Source organism: Temnothorax americanus, unplaced genomic scaffold (assembly GCF_048541705.1).
Source record: "Temnothorax americanus isolate GAGA-0224 unplaced genomic scaffold, ASM4854170v1 Scaffold2, whole genome shotgun sequence".
NCBI lineage: Eukaryota > Metazoa > Arthropoda > Insecta > Hymenoptera > Formicidae > Temnothorax > Temnothorax americanus.
Window position 1 is genome coordinate 5884974 of NW_027509338.1, and position 19373 is coordinate 5904346.

General features: G+C 32.6%; 2 protein-coding genes across 7 annotated transcripts; one reads left to right on the plus strand and one right to left on the minus strand.

Moving 5' to 3' along the window:
- Positions 1-26: 26 nt before the first annotated feature.
- LOC143896886 (NADPH-dependent diflavin oxidoreductase 1) lies at positions 27-15462 on the plus strand. 6 transcript variants are annotated; one of them, XM_077405020.1, is made up of 12 exons: positions 27-818; positions 1538-3031; positions 3213-3295; positions 8790-8907; positions 9093-9174; positions 9269-9408; positions 9564-9709; positions 9887-9972; positions 10045-10191; positions 10285-10596; positions 10752-10954; positions 11072-15462. In XM_077405020.1, exons 1-12 carry the CDS (start codon positions 721-723, stop codon positions 11196-11198), a joined length of 3036 nt encoding a protein of 1011 aa, XP_077261146.1. In that variant the 5' UTR covers positions 27-720; the 3' UTR covers positions 11199-15462. The 6 variants fall into 6 exon arrangements, with proteins under 6 accessions (XP_077261146.1, XP_077261142.1, XP_077261145.1 ...); XM_077405016.1 differs by lacking the exons at positions 27-818; positions 1538-3031; positions 3213-3295 and adding exons at positions 4275-4452; positions 5935-6211 and having other exon boundaries at positions 8787-8907; XM_077405019.1 differs by lacking the exons at positions 27-818; positions 1538-3031; positions 3213-3295 and adding exons at positions 4659-4751; positions 5935-6211 and having other exon boundaries at positions 8787-8907.
- On the minus strand, positions 15396-19141 carry Kaz (E3 ubiquitin-protein transferase Katazuke). The gene is made up of 5 exons (XM_077405046.1): positions 18726-19141; positions 17389-17800; positions 16782-17094; positions 16318-16627; positions 15396-15845 (listed from the first exon to the last, which is right to left on the minus strand). The coding sequence occupies exons 1-5, from the start codon at positions 18762-18764 to the stop codon at positions 15744-15746; spliced, it is 1176 nt and encodes a 391-aa protein (XP_077261172.1). The 5' UTR covers positions 18765-19141; the 3' UTR covers positions 15396-15743.
- Between the last annotated feature and the right edge of the window lie 232 nt (positions 19142-19373).

The window sequence follows — 19373 nt, forward strand, 5'->3', positions numbered from 1 at the left end:
CCCTCGAAAACCGCGAGAAATACGATTGCATCGGCACGATCGACGGGGCGATTTTTTTATTTATAATCTCTCGGAGCCCGCTGCCAATTGGGACCAGTTTGCCCAAACGTTTATCCTTGACATTTCATCAACGTGATCGCGAGATTGTTCCGCATCTGTCAGCTAGCTGTCGCAAATGCCACGGAAGGTTTTCCCGCATTGCTCCAAACGTATAAATAACATCCTCAGATCCACTCCACTTTACGGCATTTAATGCGAGTCTGTTCGTTACAACCGCTTTTATTTCCGCATTTCGGTCTGCATTTAAAATAATGTAGCAATAGAGAATTAGAATAAAATACAAGGGATGCAATCAACGTAACGAATATAAAGACCTATCTGTTTGTTTTATAGTGTTTTTGATTGACGGAATTAAAGGATTTGGAGCGATTAGACTTCTTGAAGAATTCGCACTCAGCTAGACACGTAATTTGGATGTTACAATTACGATGCTGTCAATCGTTCTCGAAAGAAGCAATATAACGACTTTTCTTCGTCTCTCTTTCAGTGCCAGATGTTTTATTTTAAGTATGCAAAGTGTATGCAACGTGACGTAGCTAAAACCAATACATTCGTCTGATCGCGATGACATCACTGTTCGAATCAGCTGAGACACTTCAGTAACGTTTACTGCTCGTCATCGCCGATAAGTTTATTCAATTGCGACGTGAAAGAATTGCGATGACGAAAATGGATGAAATGGTTATCCGGGTGCTGTACGGAAGCGAGACCGGAACAGCTCAAGACGTCGCCGAGCAGATCTGGAAGAGCGCCAAAAGGTTTTGTTATTGTTCCCCTCTGGCACGCGAACCTTCTCCTCTGGGAAAATTTCTGGCACACAAATCCTACTCTCGTATCTTTAAATGATCTTTAAACAGACGTGATTCACCTTTATGTCTTTAACGTTTGTTATTTTCCCTATATAATTAGCTTCGCTATGAATGCGATCCTTTCTTTCTAGCTAACAACATTCAGAAGAAAGAAATCAGCGATAAAGATTCTATATTTTTGTCATATCTCTTTTTTCGCATTTATATTATTCAGAATAATAAAAAAGATTCAGATAAAAAAAAAGACAGAAAGCAAATATATTATATTCCAACTCTTTATATATAAAGTTTATTTTAAATCATTTAATTATGTAATTAAGTAATAACAATTAAGTGATATTTTATCTTGATAATCTACTTTTACGCTATACACGAATAAAAAGTCTCCTTATAAACTCTTCGTCCATCTTTATCCATGTAAATTCTACCTATCCTATATAACCTATCAAGGATTTCTTATTACACGTTGTTTGAATTTTAAAACAAAAATAGAAAATATTCTCTTTTGATTTAAAAAATAAATAATATTAACATTTTAATATTTGAAAAATAAACAATATTTTGTTCTATTCTTATGTAAAAAGCAGAAGAAACAGTTTGAAGTTTATGTAAATATGTATATCCTAATTTAAAACTAAAATTATATATGATTTTTTTTTATTTTATAGAAAAGGATTGCAAAGCACCGTATCATCTCTGGATGAATATGATATTCAAAATCTTCCTTCCGAACAATTGATTATCTTCGTTGTCGCAACGACTGGACAAGGAGACCCTCCAGCCAACATGAAACAATTTTGGAGACAACTATTGCGCAAAAATCTTCCAGCAACCATGCTCAAAAATCTAAAATATGGCGTACTTGGATTGGGCGACAGTTCGTATTCCAAATTCAACTTTGCTGCGAAGAAATTAAACAAACGCGTTGCGCAATTAGGTGGCAAAGAATTATTGCCCATTGGACTTGCTGATGATCAGCACAATCTGGGAATTGACGCTGTAGTCGATCCCTGGATCAAAAAATTATGGGACGAAATTGTAGACATTTTTGAAATTTCTGTGAAAGAGATAACGAATGAAGAAAACTCAATAATCGAGAGATTTGGTGTTTCAATAATAAAAATAAATCAATTAAATCCGATACGTATTGACGAACGGTTAACGGGCAGTCCGTATCAATCAAATGCTGACATCTATGCGCAAGAAACGTTCATAAATAGCGATGTTAGAATAGGAACGATAGTTGAAAATATAAGAACCACTTCCGAAGATCACTTTCAAGATGTTAGATTAATAAACATCCAAGCGGATAATATTAAATATGATCCTGGAGACGTTATCTACATTAGACCAAAGAATACTGCGGAACAGGTGAAACGATTTTTCGACATACTACGCGAACACGAGATAAAACTGTTTCCAGATACGGTGATCCAAGTATCGGAGAAGGAGATAAAGGTTCCGTTTGTTTTAAAACGAAATTTAACTTTGAAAGAGATCGTTGAGCAATACTGGGACCTGAATTTCAAGCCACGAAGATCTACCGTGCACACTTTATCTCTTATCAGCGAAAATGAGTTGGAGAAAGAGAAACTGTGCGAATTTGCCAGTCCGATTGGTCAAGAAGAGCTTTATGATTATATAAACAGACCGAGACGAAATATTTTGGAGGTTCTCACAGATTTCCCTCGCACGACCAGTAAGATGAACATTAAATTATTGTTTGAAATCATGTCGCCAATAAAGCCACGTCCTTACAGCATCGCCTCCAGCTTAGAAACTACTCCACATAGAATACAAGTCTTGGTAGCGGTAGTTAAATTTAAGACCAGATTGGTGGAACCAAGATTTGGGTTATGTTCAAAGTGGCTAGCAAGTTTAAAAAATAACGACAAAGTGATCTTTTGGCTGCAGAAAGGAACTTTTCGATTCAACAACGACAAGCCGATGATTTTGATTGGCCCTGGAACTGGAGTGGCTCCGTTTAGATCTTTGCTTTTCGAGAGAGCAAAAAAAGAAGAAGACCTGAAAGAATGCATCCTGTTCTTTGGATGCAGGAATGAGGATAAGGATTATCATTGCAGGCAGGATTTTGAACGTTTATCGAGGGAGAACAATCTGAAAGTGTTCTGCGCGTTTTCCAGAGATCAGGATCGCAAAATGTAAGTAATTAAAATAAAATTGTTTTAGAATTATAATTTTGTTTTATTATCTCAAATACGAAATTAAGGTACAGTTCGTTATTATTTTAGAATTGATTATTATAATATAAATAATAAATGATAGAATATGTGTATTAAATCTTAACTTTCTTAATTGTATTTTTTAACGTTTTTCTTTCAGATATGTGCAGCATCTTATCCGCCAGCAAAGGGAGCTGTGCTGGCAATTTTTAGAAAACAATGGCAGTATTTATTTAGCGGGAAATTCTAAGAATATGCCGGACAACGTGCGCGACGAATTCGTTAGTTTAGCAAAAGAAATCGGTAAAATGACGAAGGAGCAAGCAGAAACATTCATTAAGCATTTGGAGAAGAGCAATCGATATCAAACGGAAACTTGGGGTTGACAAAACGTAAAAAAATCACCGAGGCTTAGGGAAAATATTTAATAGAAAAAAAATGTGTTCTTTTTTGTACAAAAATAAATGTATATACATATATATCCATGTATGTGTTGAAAATATATTTTTGTCTCTGTTTTACACAGTAATATACATTCAAATATAAAAATACGTATAATTATCTTTTAAATTGTTATATTAATTAAGCCTATTATTTTCTATTGTTTTCCTAGTTGATGTTAGCAAGGCTTTTAACAACTTTTATTATAAAACTATATGCTAGAGTTGCAACTGTTATGCAACTCTAGCAATTATTTACGCAAGCTAAGCAATTTTTTATCAAAAGATTCGATATCTAATGAAGCATAAGAATATAATTAAAACTCGAAATAGATACGCTGCTACTTGCATTAGATGCAATTACGTAACATTCTTTAGCGCCGTTGATTGCTTTATCTTCATCGCGATTATTTAAACAATTATGAGGTCACCAGCTTCCATATAATTATTGGGTCTATGGTCTATCCATACAGCCGCGTTCATGTTTAAAAAATTGACCAATCGTCGGTCCAAAGCGCGGAACGATGTCACAGCGCGTATATATGCTCGCATCCGTATTACACGCCTAATTGACTGGTTTCTTTTGCGTGTATAATTCACGCCGCGATGCAAGCACGTTTGAATAGACCTTAAAAGAAGCGAGACTCGTAATTGTCGATGCTGCTCGATTGCATATTCATTTTAGCCGCGCTTCTTGCATTCGCGAAAGAGATCGTACTCCGGATAGGGGGGAGGGGGGAGGAAAAAAAGAACTCGGAAAGAGAGACGAGAAAAACACGGCTGAAATCAGTGAAATCACGAATGCGGGCGTAAACAGGGGGAACGTCACGTCACGCTCCATCGAGCGCGATTTATCGCGCGCATGATTTATTAATATATCGGCGCTCCCAACAGTTCCAACCGCGTTGTTCGCGGGCATTCGACTTCGACGGCCGTCGCGTGTCCAGTGTCCACGCGAGTGTGAGTATCCGTGTGTTTTCATCTTTTTCTTTTTCATTCCTCGTCCCGTCGAACGATCGAAACGAACGGAGACTCGTCGTCGCGCGGCTATTTTTACGCCTTTTACCTTTCGTCCTTTTCGAACGTCGCACCCTCGTGGGCCGCCGTGGGCGCTCGGCGCTCCTCGGCGCGCTTCGGCGCCGCGCCGTATATCTCGAATCGAATATCTCGCTGCGCTGAACTCGTAACCTCCCCTCTCGCGACCTAACCTAAAACCTAAGCGGTGTGTGCCGTTGCGCCGTGCAGTACGGAAAAACATGGTACGGTCGCTCGCGTGCCGCCGTCCCGCAGTGCTCCCGCCGCTCCCGGTATCTCGTACGATCTCGGCATTCTCGGCTCAACTCCGTTTACTCCGTCGCTGACTGCAACCCTCTCTCTCTCTCTCTCTCTCTCTCTCTCTCTCTCTCTCTCTCTCTCTCTCTCTCTCTCTCTCTCTCTCTCTCTCTCTCTCTCTCTCTCTCTCTCTCTCTCTCTCTCTCTCTCTCTCTCTCTCTCTCTCTCTCTCTCTCTCTCTCTCTCCCCCTCTTGCTCTCGCGCCCAGTGTGCGAGGCCAGGGCAAACAAACAAAACCGCACGGAACCGCGCTCGAACCTCGAACCGTCGGCCGATGGACGTTGGCACGTGATTCTTTATCTCGCCACGCACCCACCCTTCGGGCGGCCCATTAACGTCAATCGCCGGCGATAAGCCTGGCGAATCGCTCTCCGGTTACTCCGGTAGTCGAGCGCGAGAACGAGCAACGCAAAAAAAAGGTTCGCCCGGCGTAAGGTCTGTCTATTCTCTCGTCGGCCACGTTCTTCCTAACTCTCCCTTAACCTACCTGCCCTGGGCTGCGAGACACGCACGGAATACCTACACACGTCCGACTTGTCTCGTAATCTAGACTAGCGTAGAGGAGAATTTGTATGTTTATCACACGCTCGCTTTAATATTTTGCTTGCTTGACCTACATCAAGAGTACTCTTGCACGAGGTATATCCAATCCCTTGATTGCGACATTGATATCATATCTGGGTCATTGTACATACATACGTATAATATAGAAGATATTTTATTTTCTAATTTATTTTTGCGATTTATAAAGATGTTACACATTGATACTGTGTTAATTTCTTCTTTATTTAATTTACTTATGTTAGAAATATTGAGCATATTCAGATTTAATTATTAAACTAGTATGATCATATTTGTATAAGATATTAATATTTATGTTAGTGTTTGTAGTTTGCTTAAAATCAAGAAATATAATTTATTTTTATAATTTGAATTTTTTTAGAATTATTTACTTCTTTGTGATTCATAAAAATGCAAATTTTTATGATTTAAGGATCTTTAAATTTTATTTTGACACTCGCGATAACGACAAACCTCAACGATTTTGTGAAAATTTTATATACGATGTCACCAAAGATACCACAATTAAAATAAATATTGTTTTTCCAGGCGAGGACAAAATCGTGCAGTGGAGTGCAGGAAGTGCTTATAAAATTACACTCTTTGTGGACCGGTCATTGAGGGATGCGCTAAATCGTCGTCGCAGTTATTACCGAAGTCGTCGTCGAAGTCAATAGCGTTTGAAGAACCTCTCTTTTGCAACGGAAACAAAATCAACAAAAAAAGATTATGGCGGGCACTTACACGAAGAAGGAATTTGGTGCGGGGCCTGAGGAGCAGACTCTTCTGAAAGACTCCAATGGGACCCGCATCGTACCTTCGAAAGGTAATGAGACCGCAGTACGCCGTCTGTTGCATCCGCCGTCATGGCTACGGGGGAATGCAGCGGCTTTCTTGTAGTTTTATTTTCCCGCTGTACAGTTGCTCAAACCAGTCTGTACAAGAAGCTTTCAGGCTGTGGACTTGGCATCCTTGGCATTGACAGTGAAGTATTTGTGGATTTAACATTGGTTCGTAGTTTGTTGGACTTGATACAAAAACATATCTCATTAATTTTAATCTGATAATAATTGTATAACGTACGACAGCTGAACAAACTGGTTTAGCTGTCGTGGACAGCTGAACATGATAGATATATAATACTTATGATTTAAGATAATTCAGTGAAGTTTAAATAATAGATTTTGAGTTATTTTTAGTGAGAAATTTAAATAAATTTTAAATAATTCAATCTATGGAACAAAATTGCAATTGCAATATTATTGTATCAACATCCAAATGTTTAGATTGAATTTAACATATTGTGAATTGTATTTCGCACGACTGATAATTGTATTAACTATGTTATTGAAATAATTTTAGGTTTAATAATACACTCATATAGATTGATTCATTTTTAATAAAAAAAAGTTAATAAATTATCTTTAATATAGAAAATTGAAATATCTTAAATTTCGAAAATCAAGAGATCGTGTTTATTTTCTTGGACTCTTGAGAATTTTTCTGAGCTATCATTTATCTAACTCTATTATAGTACAATTGAAGATTGATAAGATATTTTGAAGACAAAAGGTCTTTTTTTATTTTGGAATGCATGTTTATTACTTGCTATCTTATTGCTTTGTAGCAGATAACCATAAGTACATTAAAATTCTTAGAAGTTTTATTTCAGCAAAATTATAAAGAGAAAATCAATTATAAACTGACTAAAAATATTAAAAAATAATTATAAAATAATGTAAAAGATTTAAAATAATCGATGTTTATTCATAATTTTATTACATATTGGTTTATTTATGTATCTTTTTCTCTTCTCTATATATTCTCTTATTTATCTTTTATATTTACATTATTTATACTTTTACTTAGCATACAGCTTTTTGTAACTTATCAATCTTTCTTACATTGCTTGTTCGTTACATTGTATATTTAATTGTTAATATTAATAACTCTGTATTATTCATAATTGTGAAAAATATATACAATAATAATGTCACTAACAGCGTTAAAATATATTTCATTGTAGCTTCTATAAGAGAATCACATTCTCTTGTGCATAAAGTTTTATTTTGCTGATGTGACATGCTGATTTAGCTAAATGAATATGAGAGCCTATTCTGTAGTCACTAACAGTCATAAGCGCGAGACTTGAAGCAGTGTTTCTAATTCCCACGGCAATCAGTAGAAAATCATTATCAATAATTTATAATTTACTGAGCAATGATATAATCTTTCTTTATTACTTATTTTACTAACATCCATTTAAATAATTAAGTGCAAGGAAAATGGCTGTAACAGGTAGTTGACAATTTCTTTCTCATATATAATTGACATAAGTACATAATTTTTTATACTTACATAAATTCTGTACTATATAATGATTATAATCAAATCTTTTTGTCTTATACGTTGAATTTATTTTATTACTTTTATTGAGAATAATATTTATATATATTATATTTTTATTAGTTTATTTATATATTTATGTAGTTTTTTTTGTAGCTATATTTGTATACCATTGTATATTATATTAGCAATTTTGCTAATACTAGCTTTGTAAAAGGTAATTTATAACCGTTTTTTTTTACAAGTTTTATTTGCTAATCTTATAACACTTTTCTTCTGCTTGTTAGTAATTGATAATCAATTACTGTGTGTACTATACATACATATTACTTTTTATTACGTTAATTATTATCTATCTTTTTGTATAAATTGTTAATATTTCGTATATTTATGTATTACGTCTTCATAGTGCATCAATTGATCTTAATGAGTCAATTGATTGTGACATTCCATTATAGCGACTGTACGTAATTATCTTTTTTTTTTTGTAATCAGCTATCTCAATTACTTCTCTTACTTTTTTTCTCTTTAAGATATCTCTCGGTGTGCTATTTATATTCAAATCTTTCTTGCCTTTTATATACTTAAGAACCATATTAAGAACCATTAAGAACCATCTCAATATTGTTTTAATTATAATTATTTTTTTAATTCTTTGTGATAAAAGTCAAAATTTATTAAATTTTGAATTTATTTGCAATATATCTTTTTAAAATTAATAGATATATTTAATATACCTTTAATATATAGTAAGATATTAATTTCTTAAATTTAAGAAAAATGATTTAAGAATGTTATATTAGCTTAGGTAATTTAATTTCTTAATTTGAAAATTTAAGAAAGAAAAATTTGAATTTGATTTAAACGGAAATTTTTTTTTAATTTAACGTTAAAAAAAAATTATTTTTTAAATTAAGTTAATGTAAATTATTTTTTGAATTTATAATTAATGTAATAATAGTGATATTGGCAACAAGATCTAATATTATAAATAATACACGTAATATAAAATATTTAGCAAATCTTTGAGATTGACGAATTAATTTGCATTTAAGGTTCAGAACCTGTACGTCTTTCACCGGGATGGGAAGGTACAGGTAGACCTGACGACGAATTGAATTTTAAAGGCGTTACAATGGATCAAGCAAATCTTGAATTGAATCCTCCTAGAGATAGGTATAATTATATGTTTATTAATATTTGTTTGACAAAAATTACTTGTTTATATTATAAAATTATACGTAAAATTTATATATATTATTAGAATAATGTAGAAAATTTTGTACGTAACAATATTGTAATAATATCGTAAAAATATAGTTGATTTAAGTAAAGTTATATTATTTTGTATTTTGTTTTAGATTAAATTTAGTATTTTTTATATTGGTACTTCATGGAATCGGTGCCTTGATGCCATGGAATATGTTTATAACAGCTAAACAAGTAAGCCAAGTATAATGATTTATAATAATTGCACTAGTTAAAATTATAACACTACATATATATACATATATACATAATTGCCATATATTTGCAGTATTTTGTCGGATACAAATTGTCTAAGGAATATACTGGTATAGATACGAACTATGCGACGAATTTTCTAGCATATCTGGGATTTGCATCACAAGTACCGAATTTGTTATTCAACTGGTTAAATGTATTTTTACAATTTGGGTATGTATACAAAATAAAATATACATTTTGCAACAAAAATATTTTATGTTTCCCTAATTGATATACACCTTTGTTATAATATTAATGATATTCATTTAATTAATGATTGTTAAATAATAATGCGTTTTACTAAAGAGATGTTTCTGACTTTTCAGAGGTAACTTGACGACGCGCATAGTATGGAGTATCTTTGTTCTGGTCTTGATATTTGTCTTTACTGTCGTCTTGGCAATGACTGACAGTTCTGACTGGTCCGGAGTATTCTTCTGGATTACTATGGTATCCGTTGTTATATTAAATAGTAAGTAACTTTTTTATTATTAATTTATCAGTATTTAAAACTATTAAATGTTTAATAAATTATATTAAAACTAATATAATAACTAAAATAAACAAAGATATGTAATTATTAATAAACATTGTTACGTTATTGATTCTTGATATTTAAATTGTGCATAATTGAAAATTTATGTTTTAGCTGCCAATGGCATTTACCAGAACTCGGTGTTTGGAATGGCAGCTAAATTACCCATTAAGTACACGGGCGCTGTTGTTTTAGGCTCAGTAAGTATCACATCAATCACATCTGATAAAGAGCTGCATAATGTAAAGACATTTGTAATGTGTTATTTTCAGAATATCAGTGGAACTTTTACAGCTATAATAAACTTCCTAGCGCAAATAATGGCTCCAAACGCGCGCACCGCCGCCATATATTATTTCATCACGGCTTTGTTCATTCTCTTGGCTTGCTTTGACACATACTTTGCACTTCCAATTAACGTAAGATTCTTATTAAAAATGAATTTTTAAATTAGTCAATTATAAATTTATTAATTAATACAGTTTAACTAATGTTAATAAATTGTATTGCAGAGGTTCTATCGATATCACGAGCTTCTCCATCAGAAAGAGATGAATAAAAGACAATTAGAGAGCAGTTCAAGAGGAAAACATAAACCTAAACCAGCCTATTGGCTGGTGTTCAAGGCGTGTTTCCCACAATGCTTCAACACATTTTTAATCTTCTTCGTTACTTTAGCGCTTTTCCCATCTGTCCAATCCGATATACGTTCTTCAGATGAGAATTTTGTGGTTCCATCTGACTATTATAGCAGCGTTATGTGCTTTTTAACGTTCAATATCACCGCCATGCTGGGAAGCTCGATTGCGTCATTAGTTCAGTGGGTATGTAGGCTCCAGTTTTATATATCACATTTTATAATATTATATTTATATTTTACATTTCTTGCATGGTTTATTATATTGTTACAAAATTATAGTTGATAAATATCTTTGATACGTACTGTATAAATTCTATTTATTTATTAATTCTTTTACAGCCGAGCAAGAGATATCTGGTGATCCCAGTGGTTCTGCGACTTGCTTACGTACCGTTATTCTTGCTCTGCAACTATCAGCCGGCTGAAACAAAACGAATATTGCCGATACTTATCAATGATGATTGGGTGTTCTTCGTCATTGCCGTTACTATGGGCCTTAGTAGCGGCTATCTGTCGTCATTATCGATGATGTATTGCCCTAGGTAAGCATGATTAATAAAAAATAAAGAGAAAAATTAAAAGATACACGAAATTTATGTGACTTTGTACACAATATATACATATACATACAATGTTACTACACGATATTTTGTATTTAGAATGGTGGATTCGCAGTACGCTTCGACAGCTGGCATGTTTGGGGCAGCGTCTTTGATCACGGGGATTTTCACGGGAATTCTATTTTCCATGGTGATGCCTTCTCTCGTGGCCAACGTGACATTTTGATCGTTTTAAAGTTAAGATTCAGCATCGCGATATGCTTATATATTAACTCAGGAGCTAGAAAAAAGATTAAAAATTAAGAATGCACAGTTTATCTTTCACAATTACAAATTAATATAAAATAATTTAAAAACTTGGAGAAAGAACAATGTCGAAGAGGATAAGTAAAATGTTATTTCTAAGAACAGCTCGAGAAAAGAAATAGTATTTCAGAAACGGAAATTACTTTCTTCGACACGAATGAGAGAAGTGTTTTGGAGAATGCTCGTTTGCTTATATATTCGTTAAACATATACGTATAAATCTATATATATATATATATATATATATATATATATATATATATATGTAGATTATATATATATATATAATCTACAATTCTTTAAATAACAAACTATAAGGATAAACTTTTAAGTAAAAGCCGTTTGAAGTAATGCGTGTTTTTTATAGGTGTGTGGCTTGAAGTTTCTATTAATTGATGATTTTTAAAGTCCCGTTAATAGGAGAAATAGAAATACGAAAGTAAATTAAGACCATGTAAAGTGCATTAATGACACAATCTGATCGTCTTACAACAGATTTGTATAGGAAATACCAGAATTCATGGTTTTATGAAGTTATAGAAACTAGGTCTACTATATTACTACTGCCCCTATTACTAAAACCGGACCAATAAGCCTTATTAATAAAAAGAAGCTATGCGTCGCTTTAGTTTTCGTATACAAATAATAATCGCTAAATCATTAAATTTATCAGGAAGATTACGTATAAAGGTGCGAATTCATGGGACGCGTTTCAGCCAGTTTCAGCGTATCGCGAGATCACGTGATTTCGATCTGACGCTAGCGTCAAGCAAAGAAAGCTGGATTTTCTCAGCTTTAAACGTCAAAGCCAAAGCAGCGCGAAGACGCCGAAATTTTGACGTTGTTTTCCTTTTCATGAATTCCAATTGACGCCGGCGTCACGTGTGGTCATGCGACCTTCTTTCCGCTGAAAATGAGCGTCGAGCGTCAGCATGTAAAGGCACCTTAAAATCTGTATAATTCGTTGCGCGTTTAACGTTATATACATATAACGTTCATTTATTACGATCACATTTAAAAGAGAATGAAAACATTTAATACAATTATTATCAAATGATTTCTCATATAGCACTAAACGCGCAACGAGAATATATCTCTTAATGGATAAGCATTACATTTTCAAATAGAGTTTACGCTAAAGTTGCCATGCTGAATTTTTCTGCAGAGAATATTTCGTTTTTAAATTAGTCTGGTCATAGATATGTTACAGTATGAAACTAATTTTAAAGACGAGATAATTTTAAATGACATTTCTCAGCATTCTACAAGTTAAACAATTATATATACGGTTTTACTTAATTATATTAAAACTAAATTTACAATTTCGAATTGTCCAAATTCTGCAGCTTGAATCTGGTAAAATTAAGGGCCAACATAATTACAAATGATATAAAATATAAGGCCAAGTCTGATAATTTCTTTACATCATAATAAAATGTAACAAGATCTGAAGCAATAGTCTTATAATGAATTTTCATTTTATTTGTAGCATTATATTCTACTCTGCAAGTACAAGGTTGTATTTTTTTACTTTTTTAGTACTATTTGGTACTTTATTTAATATTTTTGCTACATATATATATATTGATATATATTGTATTTACATAAAGATTTGCAGTATTTCGAATTTTTTTCAGAAGTCATAATGAAGTTTATTTTAAAACAATTTTGCTACTTTTTGATCTCATGATACTTTCAATTAAATTTCAAAATCATCAAATTTTAGTATGCTTTTATAAACTTTCTGTTTTGCAACAGTTAGAACAAATTATACTACGTTACGAGAAATGATGCAGGAGAGTTAAGACTGTTGGCCATCCAATTGATACTAGTCCTCTCACAATTTTGACGACGAGCTTTCCACCTTATATTTATAGATTAATAAACGACGATTCTAGAAATTGGAAGTATAGTTACATTTTTTTGGGCTATGATTATGTTGTATTTGTAATAATTATGTAATCTTTTTTCATCATATGTATACAAGATTGCCATCTGTATACATGCTTATGTTATTTATGCTTTATGTATGTCGATAAAATTCATGTATTTTACGCATTTTAAGTGGTCGTGAGATTAAGCTATACAATACTCTTCCATTAAACTGTACCTGGACAATCTCCATAATTTTTTAACTGCAGCACACATTGCTTAAATAAAAATGGATTCTTAAATAGATTATAGCTTTAAATAACTAATGTTAAATGTTTTTTGAAGCTTACGCTAAACATATACATTAATATCATAATCACGTTATTATTATCACACAAATTTAAGAATCTATTATTTATTCCGACTAAAGCTTCCTCGCAGCAATTTTATAACAGTGTATGTAATATTTATATTACATTATATAAACTAACTTTAGTACAGGATACATTTTGATACAGCTTATAAGTGTTTTTAATTTTATATTTTTGTACAGGAATTTCATCCAAATGTTATGCTCCGTTATGATACGAACAAGATGTTCCTAAAATGTTTGACTAAATTTTACCAAATTTTATTCTTACTGATTTTATCAGATTTTATCTATTGTATTCTACTCTGTACTGATAAGCACTATTAAATCCGCACAATACAGAATATAATATGTCGAAGTATAACACTGTATAAGATGTGGGATGTATTCAGCAGAAGTGCGAATTTTATTTCATCGCATTTACACATGCATTTTTAATTATGCTAAAATGTAATTTATCGTGAGCCCTCGTCTCTCACAAATGAACAATTAATAACTTCTTCGTTAGATATTCTAAAAGACGGAATACTGATGTGGTATCTTCAAACTCTCTATAACACATTTATTATCTCGATCAACTTACTCTGCATAATCATAATCAATTTATCATCTTTCATCGACTTAATTTTTACTAATCGATGAACGTAACCAGTTGTACTACAAACGCATTTGAAGAAAAGGGACTTTTTCATTTGTGATGCAATGATTCTAAGAATTTAACAAAAATTAGATTACATTGATATGTAATCCAATTTAATTAATCTATTTAATTGATTTAATAGATTATAACATTATATATATGAAAATTATCTCCACGAAAATACAGTTATAACATGATAAATAAGTTGCCTCATAGAATCAATGCATTGCAATTAAAAATATGTGTAATATTTTCTATTCATTACTTATTTAAAAAAAAATAATGGAATTTTTTACCTCGATCGCGTTATCTTATTACTGGCGAAAATGGTAATTCTAAAACGCATTCTGAATTCCTACAAGGACAATCCTCCATATAAACCAACAGACAATAAATGATCAAGGGAATTCGATGAATAATCCAATAAAATCGGAAGACTCATTGAATTTAAGGAAGAGAAAAGGAAAAAGAAATTGATAGAGTAGATAAAATATTTTTATATGTGGATTCTCAGTCAAACAAGTAAATTTCATTCGACGGATTGTTTCGCGCATATCGTACCATTTAGATTACACATATAAGCAATCTTTATTAAAAATATTCACGCATTAGTATTACACATTTATACACACACATAAGATTTAAATACGCATTCATTTCCACATAAAAATGATACAAGCCTTTAATGATATAAGTTGTAAGGTTTGATTCATTCATTATCATCGCTATGGAGCTTTATCATTTCTATGTTGGAATGTATGCATAATATATTAATTATACAATATATTAATTATAAATATCCAAGTTTAAAGAATTGCAGATCTCTCGATCGTAAATACATTAAGCTATTTAAAATTATTTTTCAATAATATTCAATAATATTCAATAATATAATTTTCAATAATATTTATTAAAATATTATTGAAAAAATTTCGATCCTACATTTGAATCTTTTCCAAGATTTGGTTTTTGGAAAAGAAAAGTTTATTTTGAAGAATCAAGTCAATTAAATTCTCACTTTTTATAATTCACTAATAATTCACTAAATTTCGATCAGAAAATTTAAATTTTTAATATTACATTTGCGCATCATTTTATTCGACATCTGGAAAATCGACTTCTTTTAATCCACGATTGAGAATGCAACTTCTGATAACCTTAGATATGTAAAAGTAAAGACCTTGTAAAATAAGAAATTCACGGTTGCGTTTTATCAATAAGTAGATTTATGGAAACAATTTGAATCATTCAATTTATATATATTGTAGAAAGAACGTTAAATAAATGAATAAGGACTAACTATCCCCGTTAACAAATAATCAGCTAATATTTCCGTACAACAAATTATAATAATAGTAATATTTTTTAATTGCATATTTTTTTAATACAGGATTTTATAGATGTGAATAAGTCGATCAAGTTTTCCTTAAAAATAGATGTTATTTCCTTCCAGTAATATATCAGTAGTATACAATTATTATTATTATTATTATCAAATAACAGAGAGATTGGAGCAAGAAGAGGGCTATAAGCGTTAAGCATATAATACAACGTATGTATATACTTTGTGTCAATGTGGAAGTTTACATTACGTAAACTTTTTCGATCTTTTTATATGGGAATACTTCTTTGGTCTTTGGGCAAATCACTGTACCGTTATTTTCTTGAGCCATCTTTTCCAATGCCTACAACAAAAATTATAAGTGCAAATATATGTATATTAAAAAAACTACACTCATCTAACATTTTCTCAAATACATATTATGAAATAAATTTTAAAATCAATTATAATATATAATTAAAATTAAATTTTTGCCAAAAATTAAATCATTGAAAAAAAAATGCATATTTATATAATTAATACATATGGACAATTTACTAAAATTAACATGTATAGAACACAATACACATACACACGTACATACATAGTGCATGCATCAATCTTCCTTGTATAATACGTTTAATACTGTAATAATTAATATTTTTATTCGAAATTACTTTAATACTCTACATTGACGTCATATTGATTATATTATCTTTAGGCCATTTATTTTACTAGCATTACTCTTTTCAATACTTTGAAATATTGATATTTTAAGAGTTATAACATTCTTAAATTATTATTTAACTTATTAATGTTTTAATAATTTAACTTACTTGTTCACCATATACATATCCATTCGGCATCATCATAGGCTGATTATATTCATTTAGTGGTTTCCCACTTATACTGCAAACGAGTCGTGATTGTGAGCAGTGAGCGAAAGGCAACGGTGCGGCTAATTCATTCAACGCTTCGTTGCAAACTGGACAACTAGGATTTCGGCCTTCTTTATTAGCACTATAACATTGGGGAGTCTTAAGAGCTGACAGACCGGCTTGCAGAGCTACCGTGAATACGCTCTGACTCGCTAACTGAAACAGTCTGTAGTTTTCTTGCCGAAACGTCTCGATCAGCTTATCCCATCTGTAGACAAATTTTTATGAAATATTATTGATTTATATAAATCAAATAAACTATTATATAATTTTTATATTATTACGAGATTTTTTTCAACTTTGTATAACGAATTAAATACGATAACAATGTCAGTTTATAAATGGCAAATGTATAAACAAACCTCTTTTCATCCAGTAGATCTTTATAAGGACTCAAGTATGCGTGGGCTGGGAAGGCCAACTGGCCCATGCAGCACTGAATCTCCTGCAGCTGATAATCGTCATAGTTAGCAAAGTATTTGCGAGCATGCTTCACCGCATCGAGCCGCCTGTCGGTTCGCACTAATTCGATAAATTCTTGCACGCGCAAATTAAACTCCATAGTACTGCCTAGTTTTCTTAATTTCGAACGATTGTCGTGACACCAACCGATGCATCTCGCAGTTTCGTGATTGGCTAAAGATTTCTCTACTTCCCTCGATACCATAAATACATCTGTAAATGATCCAAAATACTTGGTAAACATGAAAAATTTAAAAATTTTAGAAACTTGACGGTTCAAAGAAATATTTTCTTAAATTTCTCTTTCTTGGGATATTTTTTCAACTCATATCGGCTCTTTTATTAGTTTTTTAAATTTTTACTTGAAAATTTACATGCCTAAATATTTCTATAATCCTACTTTTTTCCCATTACAAAAATTATATTTTTGTGAAGATGTGATTTTCTGGTACAACTTCAATATTGATAGATCATTATTTCAGATAAGATAAGAGAAATGCGACATACCAATATTTGTTAGATCTCTAAGCTCGCTGCTGTCTGCCAGTTTGGTTGCCGTTTTATAATATCCCTTGCGAAGAAAATATTCCACTAGCATTCTGTCTAATCTCTGTCGTCTCCACTGATTCACGGCACTCGAGGAGGTATTGGCATGATCCTTTAAGTGATCTAATCTTCTTTTGCACACCATGCCGGCTTGCAATTCCTCCGCTATGGATTCCTGGGCTTTACGCTTTAGAACTTGAAGCCTGGCGACCACGCCACCGAGCAACTTGCTGATTTCTCCCGTTGCCACATAAGATCCGTCGGTCTTCAAACTTTTCTCAAGTTCGTTAGACACCGCTTGGACATGGGACACTTCTCTGTCGAGAGTTTTCTGAGCGGAGCGGAACTTCTTATTCAGAAGCTCGTATGGAACCTGTTTTTTTTTTAATTACATTAATTAAATGCATATTAAGCAGATTTTGATATATATTCTTATTAAAACATTTATTAAACACTGTATAAATATTCATCAAAGTTTCTATCGCAGGAATTTAAAATAAATATGAAATAAAGCATGCGTTTAATATAGAAAATTGACAGACTACGTAATGCATTTACACATTTATTGCATATATTTATACATAAAATATTTATCTCTGCTAAGAATTTTACTTTTAGAGATTATTTGTTCTTCAAAGATTTGTATTTCAAAAAGTATTATTCAGGATGTTTAAAGAAAAGTGTTACATATTTTGAGAACAGATAGTATTCATCAAAACAAGAAAATATCCAGTAAACGTAGGACCTAAATCGAATACATATTAAGATGTGGGTGAATCTTTATCATACACTGTATGAAGTGCTCTATGTGGTTCAATGCAATGTTCGTATGTCGTTGATGGGGGTTAAATATACCAAGGCCTTTACACATTGCATTGTATTTAATGCAATGCCAGCAAATCCGAAAGCAGCCAGGTATATTTGCAAGGCTGAAGGACGTATAATAATGAATGGGAACTACACAGAGCACTTTCTATAGTAGTATACGATAAAGACTGATCACACACATATCTTAATAGGTATTTGATTAAAGACCTATTATTTACTGGACATTTTCCTCACGTTTTAATGAATACTACCTGCTCTCAAAATATGTAACACTTTTTAAACATTCGGTTTACCTTTATATTCCTAGATTTATTTTCAGAGAAATGCTTCTTTAAACATCATAAAAGATTATTACTTCACTTGACAAATATGTATGTGTATGTGTGTGTACAAATTATACGGGGTGCCAGGATAAAATTTCCAAACGGTAAAATATCTCGAAAGCATCCCGTGTAACGAAGAAAATTTACCTTCAGCGTGGGGTGTTCGAGGCTCTTCACGTCTGACATATTGGTTAAATGCTCAAGACAATGAGGGGACAAGGAGACACGGAGGTCGGAGTGGAGAACGCAGAGTCGACGATCCTGATTAGGTGTCAATTGCTGCACGTCGCGACGCGATATTCACGTCCATGTCAAACGCGATCGAAAGAGGAATCGACGGCGACTGCACAGGGAGCGGACGGCTCGAAGAAGAATTGCATCCGAGCCCGAGCTCTCTTGCACTCACCCACGTCAACCCACATTCACCTCTACTTAGTTCACTCTTCCGTCAGCATGTGTCGGTTTGTTTACGCGAATTCGGCTTTTGTGTCTTTCTCTCGCGCTGACGCCTGCGATCCGCAATCTCAATCCGATCCGCGTCCGCGATTACGTGGTGTGACACGGGCTTAAAGCCCGTATCAAATCCGCATTGAAGGCCCATTGTCCGTTGTCGGACTTTGAGAAACTCGACCGATCAGATTATCTTAATCTCTATCCATTTTGTTCTAAAATCTAATCGGATGAATTCGAATTAACAATTAAAAGCAGTCCTCAATTTTCAATGCTTAGTTTGATTAATAAACTCGGATTAATTTAATCGGTGGTTAATTCAATTGGCAAATGTCTGTTATTTCT

Excerpts from the sequence above, each read along its gene's own strand:
- LOC143896886 (XM_077405020.1), top strand. The coding sequence starts at position 721 with ATGACGAAAATGGATGAAATGGTTATCCGGGTGCTGTACGGAAGCGAG. Across the intron at positions 9,710-9,886 it reads ATCCGTTGTTATATTAAATA|CTGCCAATGGCATTTACCAG; the intron begins GTAAGTAACTTT and ends TTTATGTTTTAG. Across the intron at positions 10,192-10,284 it reads ACTTTGCACTTCCAATTAAC|AGGTTCTATCGATATCACGA; the intron begins GTAAGATTCTTA and ends ATTGTATTGCAG.
- Kaz (XM_077405046.1), bottom strand. The coding sequence starts at position 18,764 with ATGTCAGACGTGAAGAGCCTCGAACACCCCACGCTGAAG. Across the intron at positions 17,801-18,725 it reads TCGAACACCCCACGCTGAAG|GTTCCATACGAGCTTCTGAA; the intron begins GTAAATTTTCTT and ends AAAAAAAAACAG. Across the intron at positions 16,628-16,781 it reads GATCTACTGGATGAAAAGAG|ATGGGATAAGCTGATCGAGA; the intron begins GTTTGTTTATAC and ends ATTTGTCTACAG.